General features: G+C 39.9%; 1 protein-coding gene across 1 annotated transcript in view; it reads left to right on the forward strand.

Annotated features, from left to right (window-relative positions):
* The window catches only part of COL4A4 (collagen type IV alpha 4 chain), a 66,915-nt gene that overhangs the window by 47,138 nt on the left and 5,385 nt on the right, over window positions 1-14,392 (forward strand). Inside the window, exons 33-43 of the mRNA XM_064385936.1 lie at window positions 236-414; window positions 1,476-1,539; window positions 2,045-2,119; window positions 2,243-2,350; window positions 2,645-2,752; window positions 6,600-6,671; window positions 7,459-7,587; window positions 9,381-9,488; window positions 10,004-10,159; window positions 10,773-10,871; window positions 12,580-12,711. Coding sequence (XP_064242006.1) covers window positions 236-414; window positions 1,476-1,539; window positions 2,045-2,119; window positions 2,243-2,350; window positions 2,645-2,752; window positions 6,600-6,671; window positions 7,459-7,587; window positions 9,381-9,488; window positions 10,004-10,159; window positions 10,773-10,871; window positions 12,580-12,711 — 1,230 coding nt within the window. The remainder of the gene's footprint in view (window positions 1-235; window positions 415-1,475; window positions 1,540-2,044; window positions 2,120-2,242; window positions 2,351-2,644; window positions 2,753-6,599; window positions 6,672-7,458; window positions 7,588-9,380; window positions 9,489-10,003; window positions 10,160-10,772; window positions 10,872-12,579; window positions 12,712-14,392) is intronic.

A 14,392-nucleotide genomic window follows, 5' to 3' on the forward strand; every position in this document is an offset into this window, starting at 1 on the left:
GCATAGGCACACATTCCTCTGACATAAATCTCTGGTGGGTTTCACAGGGTGGACTCAGGGCTGCAGTAACATCCAGCCACCACACTGTGTTTACAGGTTCCTAAACTGGCTGTATAGTTTCTTTGGGTTATCACTAAAGCAATACACCCAGAATGAAAATGTTGCCATATTGAAAATCGTGTCAAACACTGGCTTGACTTGATTGGCCATTATCTTGTTCTGCTATCAACTTCAGGTGAAAAAGGCAGTACTGGTTTCAGAGGCACACGAGGATTTCCAGGAAAGGATGGTGTTCCAGGACTACCAGGTGACCAAGGTGACACTGGAGTGATGGGGTTTCCAGGATCACAGGGTTTGCCTGGACCAAAGGGCCTTCAAGGAATTACAGGTTTTCAAGGAGAACCAGGTGACCAGGTAAACAGAGTGGTAGTGAAGTATCCTGGACTTTGCAGTTAACTCCTGCCTCTAAGAAATGTGATGAAGGGTGCTTGTAGTGTACTCACCCATTAGATGTTCCCTCTGAGAAGAGACAGCCGGTGTAGTAGGAACTGTAAATTCCCCAATGAAACACCTCTGTGCCTTGGTTACATTTTAGCAGGAACTGTGGTGGGAGTTAGGAAAGGACCTCTCCTAGCTACCTGTTCTGATGTGTTTTGCCATGTGGTTAAAGTCCAGGCTCCACTACACTACATAGGGGGGCAAAAAACAAATGCACAGTCAAGTCCTCACCATTATTCTTAAGAACAGATTGACAAACCACTTACCACAGAGATCATAACACAGCAGCAGCACAATTGTGCAGTTAATATGTAGCTGCTTCTTCAGATCCTGCTGTGTGAAGTGACCAAGGCAACAGACAAGACAAAACAAGTCATCTTTGCCCCAAGCAGAACCCAGGCAAGCAGTGTTGCTCAAGAACAAATACACAAAACCACACAAACATTTCATGCAAGTTCACTTCTTGTATGCTGGATAGGTAGACAGTGAGATTACATAAAGGAAAAGGCACAGTTATTTTCTTGGTAAAAGGACATATTTTTGCTCAGCTTGTTTAATTAAATTTATTTGCTGATTAAAGGTCATTATTCAAAAAGAAAAATAGGGAAATCTACATTTTTATTGTGACATTACAATATTTCTGATTAATGTTTATAGTAAATTTTGGGTAGCATACAACAATATTAGATATATATTTTATGGTACCTTTTAAATCAAATTATTCAAGCCATCTGTGGGGAAATTAAGCTGTTTGAGCCAAGAATGAGAATAAGCTATAAAAGCAGAAATTCAAAATTATTAGCAAGTCTAACCTACAGTTTCTTGTTGTTGGCCAGTGTTACACAAGTAAGAAAGACAAGATTTTTTTTGTTGAGCTTAAGATATAGTTTAGCTAAGAGAAAAAAATCTCCTGCAGATCATTCCTGCTACACATATCCTATGTGAAACATTTTTATTTTGTTTTTAAAAAAACTCAGGGTGATCTTGGCTTACCAGGAAACCCTGGATATCCAGGACTGACTGGCTCCAAAGGATGTAAAGGTAATGAGTTTGTACAGATATGCTGTGAAAAGAGCAATATTGTTAGGATATATGTGGGATAGATGGTGAAGACTCACTATTAAATTATTTTTACTTCTGTCCTGTTTTCCCATAAAACATGGATATAATTAGAAACAAGTCTTACCTACCTAAAGGCAAAAGTTGCATTTCAGCATACTTTTTAACAGCTTGTTCCTTTAAAAGTAGGTATTGCTAATTTAAAAGATAAATTCATGTCAGATTTCATAGAACTTAAAATTTCCATCAAAACCACATAAAAATCCATGCTTATGGATATGGAAAATTTGTCAAATCACGTAAGAGCAAATGCAATCAAACTGAACTCTCATAATTTGCCTGTGCCAAAACAATTCTCATTTTGTGTTCTCTGAGCCCATTCTGTTTATATCTATTAATGACTTTCTTGGTCTTAAAAAAGTGTCCAGCTTTGGTTTGTGGATGGAAAGGATGTTTGTATAAAATGAAATTCATTGTACCTCAACAGGCAGGAGAGGTGACCCAACTCCTCTGCTTGGTACACAGGGTCAGAAAGGACCTCTGGGAGATCCAGGATTGCCAGGTACCTCTGTTTGATTGAAGACAAAATTGGACTTAAAAATTATTTTTTCTTTTTTTTTTGTTAGGGGGAGCTCTGCTCCCTGTGCATTTTGAGCCACTCTGTAGCTTTTTTTTTTCCTTTAAGGACTTCGTGGATTTCCAGGGCAGAAGGGTTTACCAGGTATCCAAGGACAGCCTGGAAGACCGGGCTCCAAGGGTGACCGTGGATATCCAGGGCCACCCGGGTTACCAGGTAATGCCAAAGGCTAAAAAATAGTGCCATGGGATAACTCAAAAGATATATGGAACAGGAGAAGGCACTTGAGGCATCTCTGTGAGGAGGATGGAGAAATCAGAGATCATATGAAGGGGGGAATTGAAAGTTATTTCTGTTCCTATAGCAGCAATTGTCTGCTCAGACTCAGACAGCAAGACCCATCAATTCTTCCTGCATCCCCAAACACTTACAGGTGCTGCATAGCATGGGGGAAAAAAATTCAACAGTTTAACAGAACTACATATTCACAGGGGTTTCTTTCACTCTCAGGAGCTACAGGTCCTCCAGGATTGCCAGGAGAACCTGGAGAAAAAGGGAAACCTGGAATTCTGGGACCTCCAGGATTGCAAGGGTTACCTGGATCCCAAGGCAGAAAAGGTAAACAGAATATACAGTGCCATTCTAATGATAATGGGACAGTACCAGATGTAAATACTCTTTCAGTAGTGAAAATGGAAAAGGCCTAACTGTGACTGTGATTTGGACTCTGTGTCTCATAAAATGCTTAGACTTAGGCCAGTTCCCATTACCTTTCATAAGTAACAGAAATGCTACTTTGGAAAATTGGGCTACAATCTAAAATGAGTAAGGAGGAAGGTAGAAACAGAGTCTGGCTTAGCTGATGTAACCAGTAGCAGAACTTTAGGAAAGAAAAAGGTGTTTACAGTAATTCAGTTGTTTCACTTTCACTTCAGTTATACTGTGATCTACATTTTCACCATCGAGTGCCACTGTTACTCTGTAAACCCAACAGGCTGCTACGACAGCTTTGTTTTTCAAATTTGTTTTAACAAATTGTGATAACTCGAGTTGCGTTTTATTGTTGGTTTTCTTGTCGCTTGTCTGATTTTGGAGTATTTAGCATAGAAGTGTTTCCTCCAAATCCTGATTTACACTTCTTGCAATGATTGTTGTGTTCAGATTGAATGTCAGTTCATCTATACAACTGGTTCTGTTGGAGAACATTATTAACATTTACTATGCTTAGAATTGAAATTATAAGTTATTAATACTCCATAAAGAAATTTATCAGCTCTGTATCCTGTGTCTGTTATAGTGTGCCTCATAACCAGTTCCCAAACAGGAAGAAGATTAGTGACCCATATACAGAAACCACAGTAAAGTAACACTTAGGGCTATACAAAATGGTTAGAGAGGACAATAGATCCACTTTTTCAAATTCAGCTTAAGGACAAATTGAGAAGGTTTCTTACAAATTACTGAAAATCCAAATGAAAAATGGAAACCATTTATGATTGCTTGCAGTAAATACACAGTGCTGATTTAAACTGTCATGACAGATTCCCTGCTGCTACATAATGTGCAAGAGAACATTCAGTGTTGCAAGCAATATTTGCTGTAACAAAGGCAGAGATCTGCAGTGGCAGGGATGTCTGGAAGGGGTCAAAAAAGAAAAAAAGCATTCTTCTGCTGCAAACTTCTTCATAATTGATGGGCTCTTTCCTTCTTGCCATAAGACACTTTATGCAGAACTTATCCCAAGTCCTGCACAGGAACATGACATTAACACATGTCCTACAGAGGGAAAAGTTCAGTCCCAAATGACAATTCATTAGAGACTGAGTTGCCTGCTAAGCTGAGTATTCTATATATTGCCACCATAGCTGAAAAGAAGGCTAATACTTTTGAAACTACACCCAGTAATGAAAACTGACTGGTATTTGTATTCCAATTCAACTGGATATCAACTAGATCTTGGTGCTGTTTTCAACAAGTGCTGGTGCAAGCATTACAAATGAAATGGATAATTCATAGCTAAGTACATGGCCTCATTAGTCTAACTGGTTCTCAGTTACATTAAAGGTCTTGTGCCTGAACTTTTAGATTTAAAAAACCTTCTAGATTAAAAAAATAAGTTAAACATCATCTATTAAAAGCATAACCCCATTTTCTTTATTAGAGTTGTTTTACTAGTTCAGGGCTTAGCCTGGCAAGCCTTATTTGTGTGAGTAATCCTTGATGGAGCAAGTAATACTCAGACCATCATCAGGAGGAGTTGTGTGAGTAGGAGCTGAATTGGGCTGTACAACACAGAAACAGTGGTTCATGCTCAGGTCAGCCAATTCAGCTGTACCTAGAAATATGGGACCATAGCAATCCACAAATCTAGAAGTACAAGTGCTGATATTATAATGGATTGTTGGGAAATGTGTCAGAAATTCCCTGGAAAGCAACTAAAACCAAGTCATCAATCTTGCCAGAATGAGCCAAAGATCAAAAAAAGTTTTAAATGGTGACCTGCGGGCCAAAATTAGTTAGGAGTTCTTAATAATTTTAAAATACCACTGTTAAATTCCCCAAAAGCAACTCTTACATAAATTTTAAAATGGGAACATGTCCAAAGCAAAAGAAGGCTACAGAAAGCAGGAATGAAAGTTAGAATGTAATGAAAAGTTAAACAACAGTTAATTAAGGTCATAGAAGATATTACAGGTTGGATTACTAGTATTCCATGTTATAAAGTGGATTACATAGACAGTATATTATCAATGTTTTGCAGGTTTTCAGAAAATTTTCTGGATTTAAAATTTGTCCAGACTGGTGTTTTCTACACACTGGATTTTTTATTTTTTTTTCAATTCATCCTTTGATAAATTTTAACTAAAATAATTCTAGTTTCTGAAAACAAAGCTATATGATTATAATTTTTGGTGTGCCTGCTAGAGAACTCTAGGCCTTTTTTATTTTTTCATTCTCAGATGACCCATCTTTGAACTAGGGACACTTAAATTTGGCAGGGTGGTATTTGAAGGGTATTTGTGTTGCTGTTCCTACAGCAATTTGTCTCTGCCAAATTTGACCAGTTTATAAATTTGAAAAGCTATATCCATTCTCATGTGCTTAAGCAGAGCAGTACATTCTCCCAAGATGCCTGCTCTGGATACATGGCAGATTGGTGAGCTGCAGGACATGCTGGGACTGAGCACAGGCACTCAACAGAGAGCCTACATCTTCTGTGCCAGGAGGGAGCCAGAGGAAAGGAGGCACACACACAGATAATTCAGACTTGTGGGAGAAACCCACTGCAAGTGGACTGGGAGTCCTACAGGCCAGGGAGAGGAATGGATGGGGAAAGGAAGGAGGCAGAGATGAGCAGCAGAAGTGGAGCAGAGACAGGACAGGCACTGACAGTATCATTCAGCTCCTTGGTGATCAGTGTCCCTCTCTGGAGCAAGAGGCATCCCAAGTCCGCTCCTCTCTTTGAAACCTGTCACAAATGACCCGTCAGTTTTGCCAGACCTGTTGCTGTTACCAGGTGACAGACTGCTGCCTGCACTGAGGAAGTGTTTGTTTTCACATTTGACAGTTCATCTCTACAACCAAGGAACTAAAAAGCACTGATGACATGGAGATATTTTTTACTCTCGACTGCAAACAACAAACACAACCTTAGATTAGTTCAACTTTCTTAAAAATAGGTTAAAAAGTGCCATCTATTGTTTTATTTATTGTGTTAGCAATTTGCAAGAAAGCGCAAGATGTAAAGCAAAAGTTTTATCTGATTACCACAAATAGTCAGTGCTAGTAGTGAACATCACTAGTGACAGAACTGTTCTATATACTACCATGTGTCACCAGAAGTTTCAATTATAGATTTGTTGTCTTCAAAGATTTTGTGCTGTTCAGTTCAAAGAGCTTTTGTAATAGAGTGATGCAAAAAAGCATAGTTTTCTGTATGAAATCTGCAGGACCACAGAAAAGAAGCCAGGTGGAAATTCAGCCTCTTTTTGCTGCAGCTGGGTAAATTGCACTTCTATTTGAACAGAAACTATTCAGAAGTTCCAGATTTACAGCCATCTTAAGTAGTGTCTGCATCCCCATCAGTGGCTATGAAGTGGCAGCACAGTGAACTTTGGAGTAACAACCACATGTAGCAGTAGTAGTCCAGCCACAGACACAATGTTCTCTATAAATTAACCCATAATTTGCTAGCTGCAGGATGGAATTACCTAAAGGATTAAAAGTTGTGCTTTCTGATTGCTTTGATGTGAAACTGTATTATGACTGCAATTTTGTAACTTTTTGCATTTGCCTTTCCAAAAAGAATGCACTGCAACGTGATCTCATTGCAGTTGCCAGCAATCAAATTCAGTAAATACCCCATCTTGATCCAGTATGTGTTGTCAGATAAAAACAATGGCTTGATTTTTAATTGTGACTGTAAAGGATTGTTGGTCAGTCATACCTGTGTGACACCTCTCAGGTCTTCCTGGGCTGCCTGGACTGGATGGCTTGGATGGACTAAAAGGTCAAAAGGGTTCTGCAGGAGCTCCAGGTAAAGATGAGAAATAACTGGAACAGAAAATCTTCTACATGACTGAATGTGCAAGGAAAGGTACATATTATTTTGATGTTTGCCTTGCCCAGAAGATAACTTCATTAAGGCTCAGACCAAACTTTCAAACAGAATCTGAAGTATGCTTAATGGCACACCTGCAGTTATTTGTGGGAAAAAATTTCAAACTTCCATTACTCACATAGTTTTGTTGGAATGCTTCAAGGCTGTTTATAAAATTAAAAAGTTCAGTGCAGATGATTCAAAGGAGAGCCAAGTCTCTTTTTTTTTAAATATGCAAAAGATAAAACTAACAAATTAAAAGGAGACTTGTGAAATCCCAGCTCCATTTAAAGTCCATGGGAGTTGTGCCTCAAACTTAAGAGGAATGTGGATTTCACTCATGCTGATGTATTCACAACTTTCAAAAGGTGCTTTTGAAGCACTGTTAAAAAACAATGCTTATAATCTATCTAAAGATTACATATATATGCTGACAGAAAATTAAATTTGAAACCATGCAATCAATTCACATTTCAAGTTACAATAATGACACCATATAAAATAACCCCTGAAGAAGAGCATTCAAGCAATAAGATTACTTTCTTTGAAAGTGATGAATTAGGGCCAGATTCAACAAAACTCTATCCAGCTTCCAAGAGAGAACCAGAAAAACAGCACTAGGCAACCCTTGCAAGGAGGAACATCTGCAACTGGTATTTCTGTTCTGCACATCTGTATTTGTACTTGCTGTGAGCTTTATGTACATAATTGTTTTCTTATAAAGGTCAGAGTGAGACAGGGCCCCCAGGATACTCAGGAGAAATTGGACCAAAAGGAGACAGAGGTGAACCTGGATGGCCTGGTATTTCTATTCCAGGCCCCCCTGGAGAAAGGGGATTCCCAGGATTTCCAGGTAAGAAAAGGTTTTTTCCAAAGTGCTGCTCTGCAATGTTGAAATTAAGCTCATACTTAATATCTTTTTCTAAAGGCTCCTACTCTGGTTAATATGAACATTACTCAGAAGATTCATTCCCTAAAACCACTTCTGTTGTAACATGCTGATGTTTTCTGGGTAGAGATACAAAGACTCCAGAATTTCTGGTTTATGTTATAGGAAAGAATGAAAATAGAAAATTATGGCTTGAATACACTCAGAGAACTGCTAGGTAGGGTTGCCACTTGGGAAGAAATTCCTGAAGAAAAAGAGTGCAGAATATCTGGCAGTCCCAGAACTACAGTGAATCTATCAACTGTTCTGGTGTAATGGCAAGATAGAACTGTTTCACAAGATTGCAGTGGTTATTTTAGAGCTTGGTGATACAGGAACAGCACAGAAATGGGAAAAAGCAAGTGTTTGAGGAAGGGCCACTGACAAAGTGAAGAGACTGCAGAGAGGGGGGAGAGGGGGAAGGAATTGCTTTGGCTCCAGAACAGAAGGCCCAGGGGGAGTTTATTAATGTGTGTAAATACCTGATGGCATGGACCTGGAGACAGCTCCTTCATAGTGATATCCAGTGAGAGGACAAGAGGGAATGGGCACAAATTGACATGCAGGACATTCTACTTAAATATAAGGAAAAGTTTTATTTTCCCTGTGAAGGGAATTGAACATGGGAACAAATTGCCTGGAGAAGTTATGAAGTGTCTGTCATTGGAGATACTCAAACCCCAGCTGGACAGAGCTTGAGGCAACCTGCTCTAGCTGATCCTGCTTTGAGGGCAGGGTTAGTCTAGGAAGTCTCCAGAGGCCCACTCAAGCCTCAGCAATGCTGTGATTAGAAGTGGCATCAGCTTTACGCTGCCAGACCTTGCCACAGTCACATAACACATGGAAGAAAACTAGCAGAAGGTGAAATCTGGTGAGGTGAACTGTTCTAAGAGGAAGACAATTTTTCTTAGTTTGGTTACTAGTTTGTGAACTGGAGGAGTCAACAGAACTGTGCTGTTGAGGAAAAAAGAGCAGGTTTAATGCTGAGATGTATTAACACTGTTTGACATTGCTTAGGTGAGGTCTCCGAGAGCTGTGACCAGCTTTGACAAATAAGAGAAAAATCACCAGAAAGTAAATAGAAGGATGAGGTCAAAAGCAAGATGAAGAAATTAGATTTGTTTTTTTCTAGAAAAGAGAAGGCAACAGAATGCAACCCACATGTTAACAAGCTGAAACTGTTCAAAAGTGTTGTGCAGAGAACTCTGCCTGTCACAAGTAAGGACATAAATGTTTTATTGTGGGAAAATCCAGATTAAAGATTAGGAAAAAAAATCCATTTAGGCTAGTAAATTCATCTTGCTCACTGAGGTTTTTAGGAATCAGTGTAACTCCCTTTTGCTAGGAACAATCTGTGAATACTTATCCTGCCCCAGGCAGAATCATTTCACAGTCCCCACTCACCTTACACTGATACCATTTCTCCCCTTGCTGGAATTTAGGAAAACGTGGCTATCCATGGCAATGTGCCAACATGGGATGATGTATTCTTCAGGCTACATAAATTTTATGAGAAGAATTAAAAATTTAAAAAGATAATTAATATTTTCACTTTGACAAGATGGCCTCATTAGCCTAGGAACTGGTATGTTTGGTATACAAGTGTGACCATACATTACCTCCGTGACTTCTCACGTCAGCATTCTCTTACTTACTAACTTCAGTCTGTAATCTAAAATGAAAAACCTCAGATTTTTTTTTTAAATGTGATCCCTTAGGTAGAAGAGGACCTGTTGGACCCACCGGACCTATGGGAAGATCTCCTGACAGTGCCTCCCCTGGTCCTCCAGGTGATCAAGGATTACCTGGTTTAGATGGCATCACAGGTATTAAAACTAAAAATACCAACTTTTATAATGTAAAATACTCCTTTGACTACTAGGAATAACAGGGTTACTGTCTGTAAAACAATGTATAAAAGTGCACAGGGAATAAAGAAACCCATCGCTACCTCAGCGAACACACAGAGAAGTGAACACAAGGTAGATAACCGGCCAAGGATAAAATGCAGATCTCCAGATTAAGCAACATGGTAATAAAGCTATAAGATATTAATGTAGAGAAGCAGTATTTCAATGAATGTACCAGTAACTTGCTGCCTCCTGTGCTTGCACAGAAGTTAAATAACTTTGGGAACTATTCCTGTCATTGTCTTCCTTGAACAAAGGCAACACTAGTATTTCCAAAAACATGCAAGGGCTGTCCTACATTTTTTTTCTAGAGAAAAAAAAACCCCAAAAACACTCTAGAGTAAAATTAAAAAAACTCCACTAGCAGAACATGGCTATTTTTAGATGTTTGTACTTTGTGCATACATTAAGAATAAAGTTCTTTTCCACAGGTGATCCTGGGAATCCTGGTCCTCCTGGAGAGACTATCTTTGTGCGAGGAGATCCAGGTGACAGTGGCATTCAAGGGGCACCAGGTAATCCTGGGCCACGAGGACAGCAGGGAGCCAGAGGCCCTCCAGGGAGCCAGGGAAGAGAAGGCCCAAAGGGTATGGTCAGAGATGTTTTTAAGATCTGTGTGCACTAATTCCCAGCCCCTGTGACTGAACCTTGTGCCCGGGGGTGGCCACTGGAGATGGAGCTGGGCAGAAGGGGTGGAGGCTGGACATTCCACAGCTCTTCCTGGTTACCTACAGACACAATGGGGTTGGGGTAGAAGGTGAGAGTAGAGACAGATTCACATGCATTGCTTCACAACAGCTTGTTGGAAGACACTCTGCCACTCTGAGAATAAGGCAGTAAAACATTTGAGTTGGCAGATAAGCAAACAGTGACCCCCTCTTCAGGGGTCTTGAGAAACTGTAGAAAATACAGATGAGTTTGAACTAAGAGAGTCTCACATCTGCCCCATATCAATAGTCTGGAGCTTTCAACGCATTCTTTAGTTTCAAAACAGAAATCTACATACTCTGCTTCTTTCACACGCTGTAGAGAAATCCCTACTACACCAATCACTTCCAATCTCTACAAAAAGAAAAGTCATATAAGTCAGATGCATATCAGAGAAAGAAGAAACAACGTGTATTTCTTTGTGTAGCACAACAGAGTTGAGGATTCCCAAGCATCCAGACTGCATTTTATTTTGTTTGGGTTTATTTCCAGGTCCTATGGGGGTCCATGGCCCACAGGGTCCACCTGGTGCTTTAGGAGAACCAGGAGACCAAGGTTTTCCAGGAAGGCCTGGTCCCAGAGGTCCCACAGGTACTTATGAACCTGTTGCTTAGTGTCATTCAACTGTAACTGTGATGCTTCAATTCACATATAATCATACTAATGTTAACTTGCATGCAAATAATTTAAACAATCTCGGAAAAAAAGACCCCTGCAGTTGCCAACTTAAATTATTTCTCATTTGATTAAAAATTTCTGAACTATTTATTTCTAATGTCACCTCACGTAAGTGATTTCAGTTCTCATTCCATTCTTTACTCTAATTTACATGCCTGAAACTTGCTTCCACCTGCACCTCAATGGCCACAATCTGCTTTCCATTTTCCAAATCCTTCAGGTTTCATAGGTAAGTTCATGACTTTTGATTATTGTTCTTTTCATGGGAGCTCCATTTTATATAGAAAAATTCAGCTCTTAGAAGGTATCCTTGGTGTGGTTTCTAGGAAGAGTAGGTACTGCTAGCAGGACATAGTTCTAATGAATATTTCACATAAACAGCACCAATGTCATGAGAATGCTCTGCTGAGAAATCTCATGCTAGGACATCAATCAGACTTGTTTCTGGTTCTTATTTGGGTTTTTTTTTTTTTTGTTTTCACACAAGATGCTTTCTAACCAAAATCATAGCAAAAACTTGAATCCTAAGACTGGATTACTACAAACAAGCTTTCCATCTGACCAAATGTCGATCCAAAATGCAAACAGGCAAAAGCTGCCAGTAACTTTCAATATATATAATGTGACTATTTTTAAAAATTATTATTATATATTATAATTACTTCAAATGGCTGTCATGGGCTAGCCTTTTTAGCCTGCCTATTGATGGTTTTGCAGAAACAAAATAGGCAAAATTTTCCATGTGCTAAGGTGTTTGCACTGAAGCTGGATAGGTAGACTTTAGGCTTTAACTCAAATCAGTTTGGAGCACATAAGACTGAAGCTGTATACCAAATATGTGAAACATAGAATCATTGAATTAAGTTGGAAAAGATCTTCAACATATCAAATCCCACCATTAACCCAGCACTGCCAAGGCCATCCCTACACCATGTCCCCAAGTGCCACATCTACACATCTTTTCAATGCCTCCAGGGATGGTGACACCACCCCTTCCCTGGGCAGCCTGTTCCAGGCCTTGACAGCCCTACCCATGAAGACATTTTCTAATATCCCATATAAGTCTCCCTTGATGAAACTTAAGGCCATTTCCTCTTGTTACTGAGAGAAGAGACCCTCTACAAGCTCCTTTCAAGTAACTCTAATAGAGCAGTAAGGTCTCTCCTGACCCTCCTCAGCTGCTTCTCACCAGATTTGTGTTCCAGACTCTTCCCAGCTCCATTGTGTCTCTCTGGACACACTCCAGCACCTCAATGTCTTTCTGGTAGTGAGAAGCCCAAAACTGAATACAGGATTCAAGGTGCAGCCTCACCAGTGCTGAGCACAGGGGAATGGTCACTGCCTGGTCTTGCTGGCCACAGGCCAGGATGCCACTGGCCTTCCTTCTCTCTTGGGCAAAGATCACAGACCAGCTAACATACACTTGCTAACACTGGCTTGCCACACTGTTCATACTGTGCTAAAAGACTGAGAGTAAAATTAAACCAGGACTCAATAATTCAAGATTTTAAAATACTTAAAGTACACTCTTGAAAACCCAAATCAGCTACCATTTATGTTGACTTTTTGCATGGGAGCTATCAGCCAGTCTTGCAATTCACTTTCCCATTACGCATTCCAGGTGACCCTGGTGAACCAGGGGAAGTGGATGATTCGTGCCCTACAATCCCAGGGCCTCCTGGGGAAGCAGGGCAAAGAGGAGAGGATGGCTCTGCAGGATTACCAGGGCCAATAGGCCACCCTGGACCCCAAGGTAAGCTCATGTTTTGAAAGCTTGGATGTTCTTCTCAGCCGTTTAGACCAGTTGAAACAGGTCAGAGTGTCAGAGTTACTTCTCTGTGTTTTATCCTCTTCTCCTTGAACACTTACTAAGAGTCTCCAGAAACACATAGTGGGCTGGTTAATGCTGAGGATGATGGATAAATGTAGCTGAACCAGGCTGTTTGAGCCTGCCTGAAATACATTCTCATTTCCTAGGCCAGGCAGGGCAGAAGCACAAGACACTGTTGAGAAAAATGTTCTTCAAGTAGTATTTTTCCTTTTTCCCCACCAAGTTATAAAAGCAATGCCTCAAACTATCCCTGTGGTTTAGACCTGTTTGGAGGATGTTTAAAATGTACATATGAATATAATTCATATATCTAATGAATCCCAAAGCTCTGGTAACCAAAGTCCTAAAAGGACACTGAAGTCAGAGAAGTGGCTACAATGGAGGTCTTTATCTGTTAGAACATGAAAGAATTACCACCAATGAAAACTGACCAAAGAGATCTTAAAAGGAAGTGGTGGAAGACTGAAATGTTATTCTGACAGATGAAAAGAAAACAAGGGTGATGCTGGTACTGGTGATCCCAAAAGAGAGGCCACCTTCATAGAAACACAGCATGAGCTGTATTGCAGAGTGTCTTCAGTTTAGATTAGTGGAATCCCTTGTGAGGTTTTAGGTATTTCCTACTTGGGAAACCAAAGTTTGTTGTGTTGGCTGCTCTGGGTCCAGAAAAAAAAACCCTTGATTGTCTCCCAGGAGATTCCCTGCAGCAGTCATTCCAATCATGAAAGGAAATGATGCAGTTTTCAGTTAACTCTCTAGTTTTAGTTATCTTAGTTGATTTGCCAGCTAAAAGGGGTTTCTGGGGTTACACAGCTGTGTTTCCATTACATACATCATTAAGGGTTTCTGTAAAACCAGGTGATACAGTGATACACATATTTGCACTGTTTTTATGAAAGAAATAGCAATGCTTTTTCCTTCATTAAGATGGGAGAATCCAATTTTTTCCTGGCTTGGAAGGCAAACTGTAAGTTTTACTGGCAAAAGCAATGGATTTTATTAAAGCCCCTCAATGTGCTTAAGCTTTGGAAGAATAACTCTGCAACCAACATAGAAAAGCTGCTTGTTAATTTTTTTTTTGACTGGTTCAGATTTTCTTAGTAAAAAGTAATAAGGGGAAGTTTGAACACTGAGACAGCCTTGAATTAGTCTGCAGGTTAAATAGCAAAGTCTGCAAGGAATGAAGCACCATTACTGAAAAACAACTGTAGTGGGTGCTAGAGAAACACCCTCATCTGAAAACTGTTTTTCCCCTTTTATCAAAAGTGGAAAACCACTTCTAAGTGCAACAATACCTGATAAGTGTTACTTTGTTCAATTCAGATTATGTTTTAGGTAGCCAGTGAACAGGCCCATCATTATCTGCACCCTACATGAGATGTATCTTTTACTGTCACAGCCACACCTTCCCCCCTAATGGATAAAGGGCATGGACATGTGAGAGATACAAAAAGGTGAGGCCATCAGGAGCCTAAAAATGTCTAGTTCTCCAGTCCCTCCCTGTTCTCTAAATACTCCAATACATCCATTACTTCAAAAGGAGTTCACTACATATTCTAAGACTTTGCTGAATGGAGTTCTCAAAGCTGACAGCTTGGCTTGC

Source organism: Passer domesticus, chromosome 11 (genome assembly GCF_036417665.1).
Source record: "Passer domesticus isolate bPasDom1 chromosome 11, bPasDom1.hap1, whole genome shotgun sequence".
NCBI classification, from domain to species: domain Eukaryota; kingdom Metazoa; phylum Chordata; class Aves; order Passeriformes; family Passeridae; genus Passer; species Passer domesticus.